Here is a 21,753-nt window from a genome sequence, read left to right as displayed (position 1 = left end):
TGTTAATCTATATAATCTTGATGGAAAAAAGTGTAAGTATCATAAACTTTCATATAGTGAAACTTTCCTATAAACACTTTTTCACCTACAAAGTAACGTCATACCTGCACCACTCTATGTGGTTCAAACGCAAATCACTATAACACTTCATACAAAACAAGGATTAATGCGTTATTAAACACAACATCATGTCATCACAATGACATTTTCATCGTCATGATTCAATGATAAAAGATAGCAGAGAATTGTTTGGGTAAAATGATGTGTATAGTCACACAAGGCTGAATAGAACTGAAATGTTTATTTGAGCTGTTGTTTGCGTGGGCCACAATTATCTCATATAGCACTCAGCTCAAGTTTTGCTACCAGTGTTATCAACTGAAATCACATCATCTGTAAATGTTAAATGGACTGCATTTTACATAGCGCTTTTAACAGACCCATGGCCATCCAAAGCACTTACATCTTGCCTCACATTCACTCATACACCGACGGCATATAATCTTTAACATTTTGTAGTTCTGTTTACATAGTTTCAGTTGTATTTGTATGTGTCAAACATTATTGCATAGCATATTTAACCAACTAATGCTTGAGTGTTAGATTTTTATTCCAGCTAGGGTTGCAAAGGGGCGGAACATTTCTGGAAACTTTCCATGGGAAGTTAAGATGGGGAATTTTGGGAATAATCTAAATTGGATACTTTAGAGAATTTACAGGAATTAAAAGGGATTCATTGGAAATTTGAGGTTATTTATACAAACTTTATCATATACAAACATTTTGTTTGGTCATTAGCAGACATGCATGCAAACTAATACAAATGAAAAAAGTTTTTATTTAAACTGTATCCAGTATTATCATGTACTTTTAGGGAACTATTGGCTGTATAACTGCTGAAACTGAGCTGAATACACTTTATACACTTTGACCTTGGGACCAGCTGGCTAAATGACTAAAGAAGTAATATTAATGATTTGTTACATTTATATAGTGCTTTTCTAGGCACTCAAAGTGCTTTACACGGGGGGGGGGGGGGGGATCTCCCCAAACACCACCAATGTGCAGCATCATCTGGATGATGAGTCGGCTGTATAACTATAGGTGAAATACAGTCAAACCAAAATGTACTCGGACACATGCAACATTTTCTCACATTATCACAGCTGATTTGCTATAGATTAGAAAATGGTAGTAAAATATGACAACATTTTTCTTATTAATCAGAACAAATTATTCTTGATAATGACTTTGATAGAAAGGTATGTAAATAATTCCAATCAATCAGCTGTTAATACACACTCCGATAATACCAATTTAGGTCAAACAATGCTTCATTTTGTTCAGTCTGTGGCGTAAAAGGTCGCATTAGCAATTAAAGAGGGGACCGTTCATTTCAAGCTGTGGCACCTAGACTGTGGAATGCATTGCCTTCTTCCTTGTGCTGCCTGGACTCAGTGGAAAATTTTAAAACACAGTTGAAAACTCTTCTATTTAAAGAGGCTTTTATCTAGAGTGTAGGGTGGTTTGGCTGGTCTTTTGTGTATTACTGTTTATTTTCATACTTATTGTTTTTGTTAGTTATTTTGACTAGAACTATAATGCTGTGTATTTCCTCTTTTTGTTGTGGAGCACTTTGTGATTTTTATCTATGAAAAATGCTATGCAAATACATTTTACTTACTTACTTACTAAAGAAAAAAACACTTCAGCAAAACATGGTCAGGTCAAAGTGTCGGAATAATTTTGGTCCCAAATAATTATCGATTTAACTGGTAGTCACTGTATGAAGAATGTTTGAGTATATGTCTCAGTTTACTTTAATTTGCTATCCTCACTTTCATAAATTAACTTTAGTGTCCTGCACCCACTAGTAAAATATTATATCTGGTGTCAGAATATTTTTTGGTTTCACTGTAAGTTCTGAGATGAAGGCTATAGCAGCAAGTTAGAAACAATCTGGGGCTTTTTTTGGTCACAGACTATTTAAAGGGATAAAGGGATCGTTCACTCAAAAATTAAAATTACCCCATGATTTACTTACCCTTAAGCTATCCATCCTGTATATGACATTCTTCTTTCAGACGAATACAATCAGTTATATTAAAAAAAATCTCCTGGCTAATCTAAGCATAATAATGGCCGCCCAGAATTTGAATCCCAAAAAAGCGAATCCAACTCTGAGGGGTTAACAAAGGCCTTCTGAAGTAAAGTGATGCATCTGTGTAAGAAAAATATCCATATTTAAAACTTTATAAAGTAAAATATCTAGCTTCTCCTAGACCGCCTTTCGGATTCTACTTAGGAAAAAAGCATAGCTGGTGTGACGTGTGACTAGGACGTTAATGTAAGTGTTTGAACGGCAACAGACATTACACTTTCTGCGCAAATTGAAAACAGAAGGCGGTCATGGTAATTTTTTTAATATTAACTGATTGTATTCGTCTGAAAGAAGTCATATACATCCAGGATGTTTTGAGGGTGAGTAAATCATGGAGTAATTCAAATTTTGGGTTGAACTAAACCCCAAAATTTTCTATTTCATTGCAAGCTGTTCACACACTGGCAATACAAAAAGTGAATAATACAAGATAATTTGCCTCTTTAAAAATGTATTAACAAATATTGTGTTCGCATTTTTTTAACCGAGATTATGCTGCAAGATTTTAACTACATTTAAATTTCCTGTAATTGGGAAATGTCCAGTTTGTTCCCTTAAATTCCCATATATTCCCATGGACAGTTTCTATTTTTGAAAATTCACAAGTTCTGTAGTCCAACATATTAGCAGAAATGCTAAAGAACTTTCAATGAGAAAGACTGAAATGCAGTGGTTTTGAGGAGGGATTTTTATGAAAGAAAAAATTAGATGGGATGAAAAATTACATTTCAATGCTTCTGTGTTCTGAGAAACATTCGTGCTTTCTCACCCGGTAAAAAAATAGTGGGAGGAAAAACGATTCCAGTGCTTTTGTGAGTGAACACAAAGCTTCCCTGGGAACCCGAAACAACTGAAATATAACTTTACCTCCCATCTCATATTTATTTTTCACATCGGATCATTATATCCCCTAAGGGCTTCAGTTTTGTAATATTGGCTGAATACATTTTTTTCAGAGTTTCAGAGATGGTAAAATTATTAAAACTGATAAAAATTGTCCAGATAAAAAACATGCCCAATGTGCATTAAGAAGTCCTTTTTAATTTCATGCGAACTCATGTGCATTTCTTCACAAGCATAAACATCACAAATAACAAGCTAATAAATGCTGGCTATAAGTTCTGTTTTTGGAAAAGATTAGACATGATTACTGCGGCAGGATTGCCTCCAATGTCATTTTAGGATTACGCAAGGATCCGCAGGCCTCTCACAAACAGATGTTTTTGATTGTTATGCAAGTCTTTGCAGCTTCAGCTCCTTGAGTAGGTGTAAGTTCCTGCTTTGTTGTGGTCTATCCCCGCGGCCTGAAGGAATATATTTATATATAAAAAAATATTTTAAAAAAACAACTTGTAATACAGTCTTCCCGAGTGTGAAACTGGGTGAAAGACCTAATAAGTTTACCATATAATGCAATCTTGTAGTAGTAATAATGAAGTTTCATTAGCATTACACACCTCTCTGAATCTAAAAATCACTGGACTGGAGAGAAAAGATCAGTGTGAGACCTTTAATTCAACAGAGAATCCCTAGAAAAGAGTTGATCTATGTCCAGTCCACAAATGTAAATATAAAACCAAATAACCCATCATAAAAAAATGGATATTGCTATAATTTCATATCAATGAAAAAATACTTAAATACATGCATGGCAGTATTTTTTTTTTTTTTTTTTGCAGAAGAAAAGAACTCGCCTATAAAAATAACATGAAACATTACAGTTCAGACATTGTGCAAGAGGACCAGTTACTCTGTAATCAGAATTTCGATTTCATCAGAAACAACAAACCCATCCATTGTATAAAAAAGGGGGAAATTAATCCTTAACGTACTTGATGTTCTTGATTCATGCACCACTGGACAATTAATAGCAATACACCAGTATGTATGAAGGCGAGCATAACAGGGTTGATCCTTGCAGAATCCAGTTACTGTCCTACCTGACAGAAAAGAATGCATGTCACAGCAAACCTTTACAGTTATATGTATTCATGCAAAGCTAGAGTCAGATCATTGCGTGCCAGTTGTGCAAGCCAGTTTTCCAAACGTGTCTCGTCACACATCGGAGTTGAGACTGAGGTTGGCTAGCCGCGGGTCTGAATTGATCTCGTATCTGTAATGGTATCCCTCCATATGATCTCTGCACGCATCACGGATATTGTACATCCACTTCTTGATCCCTTTCCTGTTAAGGTAAAGGACCAGAAGGAAAATGACCCCAATGAGTGCAAGAACCATCCCCAAAAACGCATAAGAGGGCTCCAGAGCACGGTCTATATCACCAGCGTTTCTCCAGCATGGGAGCTGTGATTGCTCTAGGTGTAAAAGTGGGGCATTTTTCAGTTCTGTTGGGTAAGAACAGGTCAAGTTTAATCGGTCCACCACAAAGTCATGTCTCTCCAGCCAAATCAACGTTTCCTCAATGTCGCAATCACAGCTCCAGGGGTTTCCTGCGAGACGGACACGCAAATCAGGGATCAAACGGAGCTCGTCCATGGTCTCGTTTGGCAGGACTTTCAACGCGTTGTCTCTTAAGTCCAACTCTTTAAGTGCCTGATTTGCAAATGTACCATCCCCGAATGAAACAAGGGTGTTGTTCCTCAAATCCAAAACAGTTAGGTCCGGCAAATTTGTGAATATGCCATTTGGAAGGAAGATCAGGCCATTATTGGACAAATCAAGACGGGAAACTTTAGATAGGCTGTGTTGGAAGAGATTTGTAAACACATCTATGGAGGAGTAATTGAATAAGGATCCGCCGAGGTTTAAAACCTCAATCTTGTTGTCTTGAGGTAAAGCCTCAACCTCTGAAATCATGTTGTTGCTTAGGTCGAGTAAACGCAGACTTGGCAAGTTTTTAAACACTATTGAGTCCAAGTGCATCACTCGGCTTCCAGACACATAAAGGCTTGTTAAATGTTCCAAAGGCCAGGGGAATGAATCACTGTTCAGACTCGTTATATTGTTTCCACTGAGGTTAAGTGTGGTGGTGTTTTCTGGAAGGGGCTGTGGGATGGAGCTCAAGTTTTGGCTAACACAGTTCACAACTGTGCTTTCACACGAGCATTGGGCAGGACATAAAGATAAAGAGGAGCAGGAACACGTCAGGAAGAGTAAAACACAGAGAGTCAGGTTACACACACTCTTTTGTCTCCTCTGGAATTGAAGCAAACGCGATAATCCAACATCGGACATTTTGAAGCGAAATAAATCAAACGGCGGGAAAGTAACTTACGTTAATTCTCCTCACAAAGATCAAAAGAACAGGCACGCGCGTTTCCAACGGCCATTTCTAGTAAAATCTCACATCTTTCGTTGTTTTCATTCAGTTTGTGCTCCTTAACTCCTCAGTTGAAGTACAAAGCAATGCGTTTATTTCTTGTACTTCTTATATCGTCACTTCTTTACCAAGTTCCAAAAATGTGTTTCTTTTCATGAGTTTCAACAGAAGTAGTAACCAATCCCCCGAGCGAATCCTGTGCAAAACAATACCGATTTGTTATTAAAGGTCTTCTTGATAAGCTAAAAAGTAGATAGTAGAGCCACAAACCTAAACGTGTCTTTGCCGTGTTTCTCAAGTAATGTTGTGGGGACTGGACATCCCACTGTCCCGCTGCTCGCTCGCGCTGTAAATGAGTCTCCCCCGCCGCTCCCTCAATCCACATTATCCACGCTGTTCACCGGACTGTACCATTATACGCGCACAGGGGGGTGGGGGTGGGGGGGTGGGGGGTGTCAAGGACCACACACGCTTGAGAAGTTTATAAGTGGTACATTCTTTCAGGGGAATGTAGCCTACAAATATATATATATATATATATATATATATATATATATATATATATATATATATATATATATATATATATATATATATATATATATATATATATATATTGTGGGTAATAAAACATTATAAACAGGTACTGAGTACATTAATTTAAATAATTAATATTACAAATATAAACACTGGTACTGGACCAAAATTAATATACAGTACTGGCTATATTATCGCTTCCTACTCCTCAGTTGTAAGTCAGTTGTAAGCGTCTGCTAAATGCATAAATGAAAATGTAAATGTAAAATATTAATAAGCCAGTACTAAATATATAAACACTTCGAGTTCAATTATATTTAAATAAACATAATAAACAAAACAAAACAAAAAAAGTATAAGAATGATGATGTTTCAGTTTGTACATGTAGCTAAATAAACTAACAGAAACACATTTGATGTAAAAGCACACAAGTACATTCACTTAAATAACTTCATACAAATTTGATACAACAAATAAACACCAGGTATTGGACCAAAACGGGAAGGTAGGCTATAGCTATTGATAAGCCAGTACTAAAGAGGTACTATAAATGCTTCGAAAATGTATAAGAATGATGATGTTTTAGATTGTACAAGTAAATAAACTAATAGTAACACATTTGATGTAAAACCACACAAGTACATTCACTTAAATAACATTTAATTTTGACACAACAAATAAACACCAGGTAGGCTATTGGTCCATAATGACCTGGTACTATCTGATAAGTCAATACTAAAGGCTATAGGCTTCGAGTTCAATGGTTTTTTTAATTAATAAACATAATACTATAAAAAAGTATACAATTTTTCAGATTGTACAGGTAAATAAACAAATAGTAACACATTTTGATGTAAAATCCCAGGAGAACATTAATTGAATTGAATTCAGGGTTTGGACACTCTTTGCTTAGCCTGGATGCCAGCCGAACTTAGCCCCGCCCACAAAATGTTTAGGTCGGGCAGTTCGGTCTGGCCTCGCTCCATAGAGGAGTAATTATCTTCGAACAGAAACTGTTCGGACCAATGAAATCATCAGGGCAGGCTTTAACCGATGATGGACAGATTATCAACAGTAACGCCGCATTCACAGGGGGCGTAGGCGTTAATGCTTGACGGAGGGCGTGGCTGAAGCTGGGTGCTGACGCGATCGTCATAGTGACAACAGCCAATCACATTAACTTGCCGCTTGGACCAACGGAGCAGTAATGAACGCAATTGGCTAGCGTCTGCTGTAGGATATTTGCATACGGCGATCTGATTGGATGACGCCTGCGCTGGCGCTTGAAAAGTTGAGAATTCTTCAACTTCTGCCGCTTGCAACGCGAGTGAAGCACCGCGACGGAACCCACAATTCAGTTCGGCAACGGATGATGTCACCCATTCAAAGTAAATGGGAAGCGTTAACGCCTACGCCCCGTGTGAATGCGGCGTAACGTAACCATCCACGTCATCAAAGGGGCTTGGGTTATATTTGTTCAAATCCTAAACGGAGAGCTTGTTTGTATATGCATTCACCTTCACCATTTCTCTCAAAAATTATGATCATGTTTGGGTAAGTAGCCTACTCATCATTAAATTCTTTTATTTATTTTTTACAATACCGGCAAAAATCGTTTATTTCAGCGTGCGTGCAGACAGGGTTGCCAAGTTTTTACAACAAAACCCGCCAACTAGCCCTAAACAATAGCTTCTCGGGGGGTTCTCCGAAAAAAAAAAAGGTGTTTGGGGGGTAAAATGTGTGTTATTTTGGCAAGGTTGCCTGCTAAAATTCGCACTTATGGGTCTATATATCAAATTATAGTCGCTTCAACCCGCGGACATAGAAAACAACCAGTGGAAAAAAATGTGGACTTGGCAACAAAGTGCGGTTGAGCTCTGTTGACGTCGCTTCGCTGCCCTAATTGGTTGTAGGTCTATCCAATTGAGGTCTTTCCTGGTTCGGTTGAAACACGCCCCATAATCACAGCCCAATGTAGCAGTTTCAGACTCATATTCTGACTAGAATTGAGTATGACCACGTCAGGCTACTCTTTGCTATTAAGATGACTTGGAAAATGTGTCCTAATCAACCTGAATTCACCTAAACTAAGGTTTGATTCAGTCAATAAAAACTGCAGCAGAAATACAAGGGCGGGGTACTATATGTGTTTAATAAGTCAGTACAGAAGAGGTACACACTTTAATTTCAACAATATAGCTAAAAAAAATGATAAAATAAATAGGCCTACATGTAATTTAATAATAACTAATTTTACACAATTATTCATGCAAGGCAGAATTAAAAAGATTTCCTTCTTAAAAAATGCATTCCAATTATCTTTTTAAAAAAAACGCTATTATTTTCCTGGTTGACGTAATATATATAAAGTCATGTGACGCATGTGGAAGGTATGCCCCTAAGCCCCGCCCCCACAGCGCTGACGCAAACGAGGGGACTCCCTTGCCAACTAGTTATGTCACTTGCAAGTGGAGTCCGTCTAACAAGCCATGGATGCAAATCATAAATAACTTGAGAGCCTCCATTAAAAATTGTGTCACAAGCGCAAGACTCGTTATAGATTGTTAAGTCATTTTCACGCAGATCTGTCCAATCACAAATAACGATACAAAGCTGCAAGATGAATTGCCCAATGAAATATAAGGATACATGTCTAATGGGCCAATCAGAATTCGGTTTACTCTTGCGTGCCTCCACACCTCTAGGTCTTAACCGACTCTGCTGCAACATATCTACAAAACACCAATCTTTCCTTTAAAAATGTTTCTGTGGATCTGTCGCATAGGGGAAAACACAAACATGGCCTTTTCTTTCAACTAGCGTCAGGTGAGTGAGAGATATTAGTGCGTTGTCTTTTAATCTGGCAGTCTTTCAGTACATAGTTCAGCCCAATATGGTTCATAAAATGATGATGATGTGTCAGTGACTCAAGACAGACTTCGTGACGGATTTCATGTCACCTATTATTGATATACACGACCTGTTCGTGCTGTAATGCGTTATTTGTTTTCGCCAAACATTGAAGCATGATGAGTGTGTAGCTTGATTGTCCCTGACTGACATTACATGGAGTGAGTGAGAGGTTGCGGCTTCAAATGTAAACAAACGGGTTCAACTGGCGTATTTTCTCAACTATCGGAGTTTTACAAGTATTTATTTTCTTCTATATACGATCACAAAGCTACCATTGAATATCCAGAAACGGATATTTAGACTGAAGGCTGAGGCCATATTTAGCTGATGGATTTGGAAGGTGTCAAACTGCTCTGCCCAAGTGTGGCTCTTGATAATGCTGGGCTGTTTCTACAACTAGTACTTTTTATTATATTTAGTAGTAAAAATGTTACAGATTTAACATTTTTGGTTTGTCAAGGTCACTCATTATTTTGTCATTAATTTACTTACTACTATCTATTTAAGAACAGACCTAATATTAAAGGTGCAGTGTGTAATAGAGTCTGGGATCGTGACGTAAGCAACGCAATGCATTTTGGGACTTTAGGTCACGGAGGCCGCTGTCGGTACTGTGTTGTATAGGAAATTGACGCTTTTAGTTCTAAAAGTAGAACTAATTCAGCTAAAAACAGTTATAATGGTGAACGCGTGTTGTGTCATTAACTGCCATAATCGCACTCACGACCGGAGTGGAAAACTAATCGCAAATGGAGTGTGATTGTCTAGCTTTCCCTCCTGGAAACAGCGCATTGGATCTCATTCGTGGACTTTAGGACACAGACACTACATAGCGAATGTGTAGTAGTGAAGGTAGACGTAAAAACTTGTGTTAGATAGTTAAAAACACATTCTAATGGTGTACGCTTGCTGTGTTATGGACTGCTATAGCCACTCTCGTGAACTGCGTGGGGTTAAAAACCCTCAAATGACGTGCAATTTGTCAGTTTACCAGCTTGGAAACAACAGGTGAAGGTGAAAGTAAACCTCAATGAAAATAAACAGCTTCTCCAAAATGTGTCTTTTCTAATTTGTGTTTATTTATTTATTATTCACAACCGATATATTACAGATTTATGATTTCTGAACCGCATGCGTAACGTTACGCTATAAATAATGTAAACACATCTGGAAATTCTTCATTGCTTCTCTCAGTATAAGGACTCTTGTACTTGCACCTTTTATGTCCAGTAAAGCTGTTTAGTACTGTAACTTAGGCTAAAGTTGCTAACATACTCTCATGTTATCCCTTATGATTAGGCTACGTTACGCTATGGAATTGCCATATGATATATGTTGATTAAACAAATAACCCAATGGCTGAGATCAAGCAATATTATTTTAAATATCAGATACAGACCTTTTCGTTTGGCTATATAAAAAAAAAACTGCGAAAGGGAAATCAATGTGTAGTCCTGTGTGTGGTGCGATAGACGGCCGTATGATTTCTGATTGTATGAAATAAGATGAATATGTGCAATGTCCTGGCATTACGACTGAGTGCTCATGTACGCAAGAGATTCAAATATTAGTACATTCATTCCAAGTGAGTGCAAGCAGTTCTTAAATAACGCGAATACAGTCGTTTTTTCTCTAGTGATTCGTATTTGTTATCATTGTACGCTCATGAGCGTGACCTAAAACATGGCGGCGACTGCCCAGAATGCAACGCGCAGTGACGTTGATTCCCAGACTATATGTATGAGGATCTATTGACAGAAATGCAGTAGTGTTTTCAGTAAGTTAGTGTATAAAGACCTTACATAATTAACCATGTTTTTTTTGTTTTGTTTTTACCTTAGAATGAACCATTTCTATCTACATATGCCGCAGACATATGTCGTTTTTCTACGGTAGCCCTAAATGGACAAACTTAGCACTATTTAATTAAACCAAGCGCTAGTTACTCTCTGCTGTCTCAGACATCTTTGTCATGTGCCAGCCACCATAGCTTTTCTATAGCCCCATCTACACGGCGTAGTTCAAGTGACCCAATTACCCAATTATGATTTTTCCCTCTCATGTGGCACTGATCAGATATGACATGTGAATGTCTAAGCAGGAAAAAAACGCTCAAATTTTGATATCCTCAGATCAGATTCAGACCTTACTCATATGTGGTAGTAAATCCGATAAGAATCGAATACGTGCATTTGGGTCTGCCATGTAACCGGTCAAATCGGATATACCCAGTAAAAAATAAGAGCTGTACGTCATTTAAAAAGGGGCGGAGGCGAATGACTTTGTGTCCATTGCATACTGCACCGTTTTACTTCCTTTTCCGAATCAGAATTTTTTTATTATTTTGTACAGGGCCAAAAGTGTCCATAATTGAACAAACACCTACTTAGATTATGTATTTTACATAATTAAATTAGATTAAATATATTTGTTTATACATGGTCACAAATATAGGCACAATAGTGATTTGTATTATTTGATATAGGGATTGCACAGACTTGTCGACTCTAAAGGTGCAGTAAGTGTCTTGATAGTTCCACCTCCAAATTCACAAACATGCTATGGAACACCAGCACCTCCCCCTTCATGAATTGACACGCCCCTTTTGGTGCTCGGTCCAATCTACTTTCAACAGCGTTTCTCAGAAATTGCTCACTGCATCTTTAATGCTTGATGCTTTAGGTTTGATGTTGACTAGTCGCTGATTATGTGATTTTGACACTAACAACACAGCCTGGCTGCCTTGCACAAGACCTTCAGACTGTTCGGACTTATTGTTCTTTATTTTTTCTAACTGATCAGACTTATTGTTTTGTATAAATTACTGTCAAAACATAAAAAAAAAAAAACAACAACAACAAAAAACCCACACAGATTGCGTGGGGGCAGTGGGGCTATGTTACTCTGTTTCTATCAGTTAAAATTAGTGGTTGGCCGATATTTGGCATTCTTTTCAGCATTTGTCTGTTTGGCCGATGTGTCAGTTGAGAGAACCAGTGCCTGAGCACACAGAGCTCCCATTCTCCCCTAGTTTACAGTCTCTGTTTAATACTTTAACTTTTAAAGGGTTAGTTCACCCAAAAATGAAAATTATTTCATTAATTACTCACCCTCATGTCGTTGGACACCCGTAAGACCTTCGTTCATCTTCAGAAATTAAATTTTTTTTGTTGAAAGCTGATGGCTGAGAAAGGCTTCAGAAAGGCCTCCATTGGCATTCAGAACATTTCCACTCACAAGACCAATAAAGGCACTAAAGACGTCGTTACAAAGTCCATCTCACTACAGTGGCTGTACAATAATTTGATGAAGCGACGAGAATAGTTTTTGTGCGCAAAAAAAAATCTAAATAATGACTTTATCCGCCAAGTTATTGTCTTCCGTGCAGGTCTCGGACGTGAACTCAGGCAATAGCGGCGCTCCTCCTCTTCCGGGTCATGTATCTGAACGGCGGAGCTGCGTAATATTCTCGCGCATGCGTCGAGTTCACGTCAATAACTTGGTGGATAAAGAAAAATAAAATCGTTATTTTGATTTTTGTGCTCACAATAACTATTTTCGTCGCATTGTAAAATTATTGTACAGCCACTGTAGTGAGATGGACTTTGTATCGACGTCTTTAGTGCCTTTATGGGTTCTGTGAGTGGGAATGTACTGAATGCCAATGGAGGCCTTTCTGAAGCCTTTCTCAGCCATCAGCTTTCAACAAAAATATCTTCATTTGTGTTCTGAAGATGAACGAAGGTCTTACAGCTGTCAGAGGACTTAAGTGAGTAATTAATTAAATAATTTTCATTTTTGGGTGAACTAACCCTTTAAACAAAGAAAGTAAACACATGAAAAAGTAGTATAGCGTTTGCTTTTTATATTATTAGTAATAGAATGGCAAACACTTGAATAATTTCTCATTTACTGTCAGCATTCAGCAAATACACAGTTATATAATATTTGAATATCTGATCCCCCAAAAAAATCATAAACCTCGCTGTCACACTGTCAGCAATAGGAATGGGACAAAATATCGATAGGGAAATTGTTGTCCTCCATGCTATACGAGAATCAAAGTGCCAAATATAAATATTCAATCAATAAAATAAGGCTGTGTGTGTGTTTGTGCGTGCGAGCATGCATGTTACAATGTAGCAGCACATTAGTTTTTAACTTACCTGTACAATAAACTGTTTAAAACATGCATTTACCCGATCAATCAGTATTTTTACATGGACAATAAAGCTCCAGTATTAACCTGATTAAGACAATACTCTGATTAGGAAACTACCATGTATAAAATAGAAGAAACTAAAACCACAGCTTCACTTAAAGTAGAGAGAGTCGCTGCCAGATAGGACTAATTCACACACAATCGCTCTCTCACTAATGCATTCAAATTGTACTGTGCTTCTTTATCTGTATCTGCTTTAGGACGAGGAGAAATCTGTTAGAAATTTAGTGACCCATAGACAAAAGTACTAATAAAAATAAGCTGTTATGTAAGGACAATAGCCTTGTGGGCAGCACTGTCATATGCCGCAGCTGTGCACAAGGCGACCTGAGTTTGAGTCTTGGCTCGAGGTTCATGCTTCTCAAGCCAACATCAAACGTTAGCCTCTAGTAGCAATTCCCATTCCCATCGCTTGTGTTTTTATTAATGTCCTCGGCGATTAAAAAAAAAAAAAAAAAAAAATCAGGTCATTCATTCATATGATGTGCAGTTTAATTTCAGTTTTGGTGGGATTGTTTTTGGGATATGAAGTTGATTTTAATCTGAAAGCCCTTTTCTCTTTTCAGGCACCTTTTGCAATTATGGAGGCTTAAATGGTGGAGAGTTTTGGGGGGAAGGAATCTTTCCCCTCAAAGTTGGTGGACTCTTTGAATGGACAGTACAAAGAACTGAAGGATTTGCCTTTTGTAAAATACAATACACATATTACAAGTTAACTTATTTAACTTATATTTTTGAGTCAGCTGAAATATATTTGTATGATTTTGTACAGAAAAATGTGTATATTCTTTGATGCAAATGATTGTTCCAAAGGTTTTGTTGAATGTGTTGCTGCCATGGTGGGCTGAGATGAGGTAGATCTTCACTCTGGGGCCGCTAGGGTGCCGTGGAACCTCAACACATGCACAATTCTAGCGCCCTAAATTCACAGCAAGGCTAAACGTATTCCCTGTTTTTTCATTTAGTTTTCCTTAATTTATTGCAGCTGTTTGAGAAATGAATTGCTAGAAAGTTTAAGCTCAAGCTTGTGAGTGTTTTTGGATATCTCTGGGGTTGTAACTCCGCTTGAGGTAAGCCAAAATGAGTCTGGGAGTCCCAGATTGCACACCAAAGTGCCGTTCTGAAAGGCATGCTGATGAAGTGATATCCGCTTTGACCAGCGGTTCAGAGGGGTGTCTGCGAAGCTACCTGTCTGTCCACTGTCACAATGCGGCCACCCTGCGGGATGAGTTTGGACGCACGGCTCTGCACCTCGCTGCCTCGCTGGGTAAGCGTGACCTGCTTCAGTGGCTTCTGGACTGTAAACATGCCGACATGCTGGCAAAGGACAAGGAGTCTGGGTGGACCGCACTGCATCGCAGCGCCTTCTACGGGCAAATTCACTGCCTTATGTCGCTCATCAAGGTGAGAACTGCTTTATTAATATGAGTGTTTTAACCAATGTAGAGGTCGACTGACTGACCGGTTTTGCGGATTAATCACCACCGATAACTGATTGCTAGACTAATTGGTAATCGGCTAAAGTCCACACTGATATTTTTCCGTGTTGTGTCCATTGCTGGAGTTGCTGTGAAGGGTACACTGTCATTATACAGGACGAGAACGGCCTCTAAAGGCGAAATTAAAACTCCACTGGAGTTTGTTTTGACACGAGACTGAGCGCTGCTCAGAGCTGGACACTCCAGATGCATTGGTTATTGTATTGGAATATAATATCCACTTGTAACATTTACTAAAAATAAAGTATTTTCCAATGTTAATTTCAACATACTAATAGATTTTTACATTTTAAAGTTGTATTTCTTAACCAGTGTTGGGGAGGTTACTTTGGAAAATGTAACGGGTTACAGATTACAAGTTACCCAATTGAAAATGTAAAAAGCACTATTATTAATGTAATAATAGTAACTATTTAAATTACTTTATTAAAGTAACGTAACAATTACATTTGATTACTTTTCTATTTTCCAGCACTGGAACACAATTTTATCACTCGTCATGGTGACAACTCTCAGAGAGGTGGTAGCCTAAAGCTTTCAACCATGGTAGCTCATGAGTAGCAGTTTTCAATTTGCAATGTAATACAAAATGGCAATGCATTTTAGTATTTAAATGTACATTTTCCATACCATGTGTGCAACATTTGGAGCAAAATTATATCTTAAATTGAATAATTTGATATTTCTTACACAACAAATGATAATTACTCAACATATCCAAACTTTTTACAGAAAAATTCAGATTTAACCCCCTTTGTAACTAATTAAATTACATATTTTTTATCATAATTTGTAATTAACTTTATCATAATTTGTAATTAAATGTAGTAATCTAATTACATGTAACTAGTTACTCCCCAACACTCCTCTTAAAATTAGTTAATTCACTATATACTAACATAAATAATGATCAAGATATAATTATTGCATTAATATTCTTTTATATATTTAAAGTACAGTAAATTTTCATGGATCAGTATTGTTTTTCAATTTTTGTAATGAAGCTCAGCACTAAGTGTGTGACATTTAAACCAATGCCAATATTAGAGAGAAGGGTGACTGATGGCCAGTATAATTCCAATATACATTTTAAAACAGTTAAAATTATTTAAAGGGAAATTTTAAAAATTAAAAACAAATTGTACAAATTACAGTTAAATGAATTTAAAGGAAAATTGTAAAATTAAATTGCAGTTGCACATATCACCTTTTTAAAATATGGACTCAAAACCAAAAATGGGCATTTTCATCTAAAGCTGGTCGATTCTTGAACTGTTACACAAAAAATATAACACTTCTGTTAATTTTTCCAAGTGGGAATTATCATTTTAGGCCAATAATCTCAAAATTAGATAATAATGCCTGAGTTATACATTATACAATTACAGTTGAAAACTCAACTGATTTTGAAACCCAGTGGACTGTGGAGCGTGAATCACTAAAACTGATTTGTCTTCTCCCGTTCTATTGGTTTATTCGTTTGCATTGTTGTCTTTCATTGGTCCATGTATTTTTGTATTCCAGCATGGTGGAGTACTGTCCATCCAGGACAAGGAGGGTCTTTCTGTCCTAGACCTCACCATGAAGGATCGCCCAGCTCATGTGGTGTTCCACAACACTGGTAATTACAATGGGTTTAATGTCCTTCCTTATATTTATGATTGTACCAGTGTTAATGTAGTATTTATAACAAGAACCTTTTAACTCTGTCCTTATTTATTGATCCTCATATTGCTCCCAGTGGTTGTCATGCTTCAAAAAATGACAACAAAACATGACAGAAGTTCATATAGTGACTATAGTGATTTTAGTCGTTTTATATAAATATTTTATTTTTAGCTATGACACTTTTCCATATTCAAGCTTGACGCATGGCATCCTGTTATGAGATGTCAGAACCAATGGTGTTTGGTTTCATTGTTGTCAAAAGTGGTGTTTTGCATCTTTATGCTTCAAGTTTGAATAAGTGTGTGACAATCTTGCAGTACTCTTTTGGGACGCTTCACAGTCCCTGGTCACTGACCACTTTCATTCAGTGAAAAATAATGCTGGTTTGGAAAGACACGAGGAGAGAGTATTCAAAATGAGTGTTTATTTTTGGTTTAAACCTTAAACCAATAAACCCAAACTTGTCACATGTCACTGTTTCCAGGTCCAGTGCTCTGTCAGATCCCAAAAGCAAACAACAAATGGTGCTAATATATACTGATCATACAGAAATAGCATGATCCTATCCTTTATCTCCATACCGTGACAGGTAGTGATTCATCATGTTAAAATATTGGTGTCTGGGTTGCCGTGAGCATATTAAAAACACCATGAGTTTTAAAAGCTAAGCTTAAATGTGTGATATGAAAGTGCTCATAAACAGCTGTTTAGATGGTATTCTCACGTGAAAGGGATTGGAGATTTGGACCTGGAAACAGTTTTTAATTTGTCAAAACAAGCCGATAACAATGATTAACTTGTTTTCTTGTTCTGATCTCGTCGCAGACCCTACTGAAGTGTACACTTGGGGAAACAACACAAATTTTAGTCTTGGACATGGAAACCAGCAGAGTAGACACCATCCTGAGATCGTGGACCTGTTTTCAAGGTCTGGGATCTATGTGAAGCAGGTAAATGTCTTTTTAGTGTCGTCCTGTCATCTTATGCGTATTAAGTTGCTTCCTGATATCACGTGCAAACACCTCTCTCTCTCTCTCTCTCTCTCGATAGATAGATAGATAGATAGATAGATAGATAGATAGATAGATAGATAGATAAAATAAAATAAAATATATATTTCTTTTAGTAATAAGCACTTACCCAAAGCAAAGTTTCGGGCCACTGACAAGTGCTTTCAGCCTTTCTTTTTTGATCTGAATGCTAAGCAGAAAACATTTGTCCATTATAATTACTGAGATGACACATTCGGACGGGACTAAAATCACTGAAAAGCTCTGGTAATATTTACTTTACCTCTCCGTGTTAAACTATTCCCGTACGAATAGGGCTTTAGTGAACTGTGGTAGACTGTTTGGGTTAGGTTTAGTAGAATGAAGCTGAAATGCAGTTGCAAAGTGACCTTAAGTCAGTAGAATATCTGTGGGGAGCATCAGAATAAAGCGTCAAGGCTGACACACACTAAAATCTTAAACGTAAGAGACCACAAACATGACGATAAATAAAATCATAGATTTAACAGTTTTGTTCCTGTAGTGTGAGGAGTTCCGTGATGTGATCAAAAGCAGTCCCAACTGTGAACACAGGAAATCTTGTAAAATCTCTCGCGGTCAAAGGTGGCTTAAGAGTAAAGCTTGGAACATACTCTGCAAGAACAAAGAAATGTGTTTGTTTTCTGGAGGTGGCAAGAGGAAGAACAACGTTCTTTCTGGCAGTACATTCCATCACGAGAAAAGCAGGTGCCTATCATCTGCCTTTCTCCGCATTAACCACGACCCCTTTAAATGTATGACCAATCACACAATAGTTCTCGGACACCCGCAAAAAAAAGTTCTGCTCAGACTATGTGTCGAGAACAAGCTGCGAGAACTCCCAAACCAGGGCTGCGAGAACAAACTGACGTAATTTTGTTCTCGTAGCCTGGGAGCGACAAGACAAGACCTTCTGCAACAAGACTATGGGCTCTATAATCCTTGCGTTGCTTTGCGACAGAAGTGTTTTTTGCTAGTTTCGGCCCAACGCAGTTAACGTTTTCACATTAGGGCTACGTTGTTTAAATAGCAAATTCGCTGGTGCCCATCTGTTCCTCTCCCGAGAAGTGTTTAGTCTATCCTCCATGAAAATAGCGACTCTGCTTCGGTCAAACACAGGGAAACGGAATGGGAGATGAGACTGATTGTTTTTTTGCGAGACTAGGGACAGCCCTTTTGGGCCGACTGTTTTTTCCCGGCAATAAACTAGAAAGTGAATTCAGGCACGTTCTAGGTGCAGCTCTCATGTATTTTTATGTGAGTGACAGCCTGCCCTGCCTTTGTGCCAGTAAACACCTCATCAGAGAAGAGATGAGATGTCACTGCAAGAGGGAGGGGGAAGTTATTTTCATTACAGATTTTGAGAAGCATGAATAAATAAAAAAATAGGATGTGCACTGATATTCTAAATACTGCAAAGTAAGAATTGTCTATTTTGATTTCTTGTTGACTAATACTCTACGTGGTCACTCTCAAACTTCTCTTCATATTGTTACTTCGATCTAGATTAAGTTTTGCTGATGAGGCGTATAATGCGATGAAATCCTCATCTGCAATGCGGTTCCTCAGGGTTTATGCAAACGGGGCCTAAAACTCCCCATGGTCCTCCGTGACAACAAGAGACTATGGTTAAAAACAGAGGACCTGCTAATGTTGCCTTGATAACAGGCTTCTCTCGGGGGAGCTCCTTGAAAACAAAGATCTCCAAGGGTCCTTGAAAACCATCTGAGGAGACTTGGACCTCTTTGTTTCTCTGTAAATGGTTCTCGAAAATGCCCTGGAGGATGAAAACCATTACTGCTGATGGAGAGAAGCTCTTTGCGTTGGAACTCGGGCGTTTAGCAGATGTGCATGAGCACGTTGGTGATTGTCACTGCTATGGCATACTTGATCCTGAAAGCTCAACTCATGCCAACATCATGCTTTTAACGGTGTATAAGCTTCCCTTTTTTCCATGATCATAGGGGGGACTCATTTGCATTTTGGATGGATAACCAGCATGTGTTCATATGTGGATGGGAAATGTGATCCAGTAGTGTTGCATGATCCCATTGTCAGCCTTTCATTTGGGATTTGGACATTTTTGAAAGGAGAAGAACTAGAAGGTTAAGGGTGTGATAGTAAGCCAAATGTGTCAACCCTTGAGGATGATGGGAAACTTCTATAGATGCTTCTCACCTATGAAAAGACACTTCAGAAACGCTTTTCATTGTTCATTTGGTTGTGTGTACTTAAAGTCGGCTGGTTAATTTCTGAAGTGCGGGGCAGTCCTTTAATTTTACAGTGCTCATTGTGATGGCGGATCCTGTTTCCTGACCCTTTCATCAGCTCTCCAATGCCCCCTAAGCGCATTGTGACCTGCCACGCTGTTCTGCAGATGCTTTCAGTTAAATATTAAAATATTCATTCAGGGATAACAGCAGCAGATTAAATAAGCGTTGCGAATGCGTGCGTACGCCAGTGAGTGAGAGCGGGTGCCAGTCGGTTCTTCGGGCGCAGAGTTTGGACGCTTTACAGAACATCTCTTGCTTCTGTTTTGGCCTTGAGGAGTGTGTTAAATTAATGATGATGTTGACCCTGGCACCCCGGCCCCGCTGTAGTCGACTCCGATCCAATCCAGAGCTGGCATGCTCTGCATATAAAGGGCAGAGCTGTCATGGCTAAAAGTCAAGCCCTTATGATGAGCAGAACGCAGCAGGTTCATTCTGGCATAGTTTTCCTGTCTCAGTTCTTTAATCAACCAATAATCTCACCACTATGAATGTGTCTATTGTATTTACAGTGGCCTCAAAAGTATTTGGTACACTTAAAGTATTTGGTCTAAAAAAAGATGTCTAAATTTCATTGCATAAATGACTCAGAAAAGGGATTTTTTTAAATATTTATTTTCCTTTTTTGCTCTTGCTTTGATATTTTTAAGTGACATTACCAGCTTGTGTTAATGGTTGTGTCTAAAACTGAAGCTGGCAAATCAGTCAGTGTTTGAATTTACCTCCCAAGTAAAATGATTTCAGATTAATTACCATAGCATCACATATTTCATGTCTTTTTTTAAATGGCTTTTTCATGGCTTTCCATTGCAGTTTTGCAAAAAATTTCTTTTTTGAATTGCCTGAAAATCCATCAACTTTTTTGCGATTTATATGTGAGTTTCTGTAAAATTGGCGAGTTTCCATTGGGTGTATTTCAGTTTGTGCATTTTGAAGGGTAATGGAAACACAGCTACTGTTAATAATCAGAAATGTTTCTTGAGCAGCAAATCAAGTTTCTTGAGCAGATTTCGGAAGGATCATGTGACACTGAAGACTGGAGTAATGATGCTGAAAATTCAGCTTTTTAAATAGTTTTTTTATTACGTGAGCATATGGGACCTCTTTCAAAAACCTAGCTCAAATTCTTACCAACTCCAAACTTTTGAACTGTATTGTAATTTGCTTTCATATTGATCAGATGAAGGCATATTAGTATACAGGATTTTACAAAAATGTTACTCATTCCTTGCTGCCTTCCACCTTACTAAAAGTCGACAAAGGCAATAAAATGAAAATGATTGAAGTGATAATTTATTAGCCAGAACTCAAATTTCTTGGGGCCAATAAAGAAAAATTCTAATTCTCAAGCAGCCTTTGTTTGTTTATTAGTTTTGTAATAAAAAAAATTTAAAATAAAAACTTCCACACTAACTTTGTTTTCCTTTTACCAAGTTGGTGGCTGAATTATTTTTTCTTGCTTATGCTACATATGTATGGCTTATGTGTTGAAATATCAGAAAAACGACCATGCATGCCTGTGCAAACATTGATGATGATGGCAACTTTGTTGTGTTTCTGTGTCATTTAAGGTGGTGTTGTGTAAGTTCCACTCGGTCTTCCTGTCCCAGAAGGGTCAGGTGTACACATGTGGACACGGACAGGGCGGACGACTTGGGCATGGTGATGAACAGACATATCTGGTAAGCTGTTTTGGTGTGGGTTAACGCATATATTTCTGCATATGCTTTCTAAGACTTGGTGTCCATGTTCACATCAAAGGTTCCCCGAATGGTGGAGGGTCTTTTGTCCCATCACTGCTCACAGATTGCAGCGGCAAGAGATCACACGGTCGTTCTGACAGAAGAGGGGTACGTCTACACTTTTGGGCTCAACACCCACCATCAGCTGGGTCTGGCACCTCCCCCTGCTTCCAGCCAAGTACCCAAACAGGTCAGTCAGCCTGGGCTGAACAAAATGTTTGAAAAAGTCTTGAGATGCATTTTGAAAAGTGCATAAGACTGCTGCTAAGTGCATATTTCTTATTTCTTCTTAAACGTACACTGATTTGGCACTCTAGCGGTTAATAAACAAAGCTGTTTGCTTGTCTCTGTTTATGTATGTGATGAGTAAGGTAGGTACTGGGTTACTCTGCAGCGGTCGTCATCCCACCTGGTCTAAAATAGTCAGAATAT

The 21,753-nt window shown here is 38.0% G+C and overlaps 2 protein-coding genes across 4 annotated transcripts in view; one reads left to right on the top strand and one right to left on the bottom strand.

The window, feature by feature from the left end:
• Positions 1-3,180: 3,180 nt before the first annotated feature.
• Positions 3,181-5,843, bottom strand: tpbg (trophoblast glycoprotein). 2 transcript variants are annotated; one of them, XR_010906496.1, is made up of 3 exons: positions 5,712-5,843; positions 3,994-5,637; positions 3,181-3,465 (listed from the first exon to the last, which is right to left on the bottom strand). XR_010906496.1 is itself a non-coding variant. In XM_067449317.1 (2 exons), exon 2 carries the CDS (start codon positions 5,354-5,356, stop codon positions 4,217-4,219), a length of 1,140 nt encoding a protein of 379 aa, XP_067305418.1. In that variant the 5' UTR covers positions 5,357-5,637; positions 5,712-5,843; the 3' UTR covers positions 3,490-4,216. The 2 variants fall into 2 exon arrangements, 1 of the variants encoding a protein (XP_067305418.1); XM_067449317.1 differs by lacking the exon at positions 3,181-3,465 and having other exon boundaries at positions 3,490-5,637.
• Positions 5,844-8,647: 2,804 nt separating this feature from the next.
• The window catches only part of ibtk (inhibitor of Bruton agammaglobulinemia tyrosine kinase), a 48,802-nt gene continuing 35,696 nt past the window's right edge, over positions 8,648-21,753 (top strand). For both annotated transcript variants that reach the window (XM_067449316.1, XM_067449315.1), the window contains exons 1-6: positions 8,648-8,805; positions 13,681-14,518; positions 16,138-16,234; positions 17,107-17,231; positions 21,151-21,261; positions 21,341-21,511. In XM_067449316.1, coding sequence (XP_067305417.1) covers positions 14,195-14,518; positions 16,138-16,234; positions 17,107-17,231; positions 21,151-21,261; positions 21,341-21,511 — 828 coding nt within the window. In that variant the 5' untranslated portion in view covers positions 8,648-8,805; positions 13,681-14,194. The remainder of the gene's footprint in view (positions 8,806-13,680; positions 14,519-16,137; positions 16,235-17,106; positions 17,232-21,150; positions 21,262-21,340; positions 21,512-21,753) is intronic.

Source organism: Pseudorasbora parva, chromosome 7, assembly GCF_024679245.1.
Source record: "Pseudorasbora parva isolate DD20220531a chromosome 7, ASM2467924v1, whole genome shotgun sequence".
Classification (NCBI taxonomy): domain Eukaryota; kingdom Metazoa; phylum Chordata; class Actinopteri; order Cypriniformes; family Gobionidae; genus Pseudorasbora; species Pseudorasbora parva.
The sequence above is the reverse complement of the archived record's forward strand: the minus strand, read 5'-3'. Positions and strand labels throughout refer to the sequence as shown.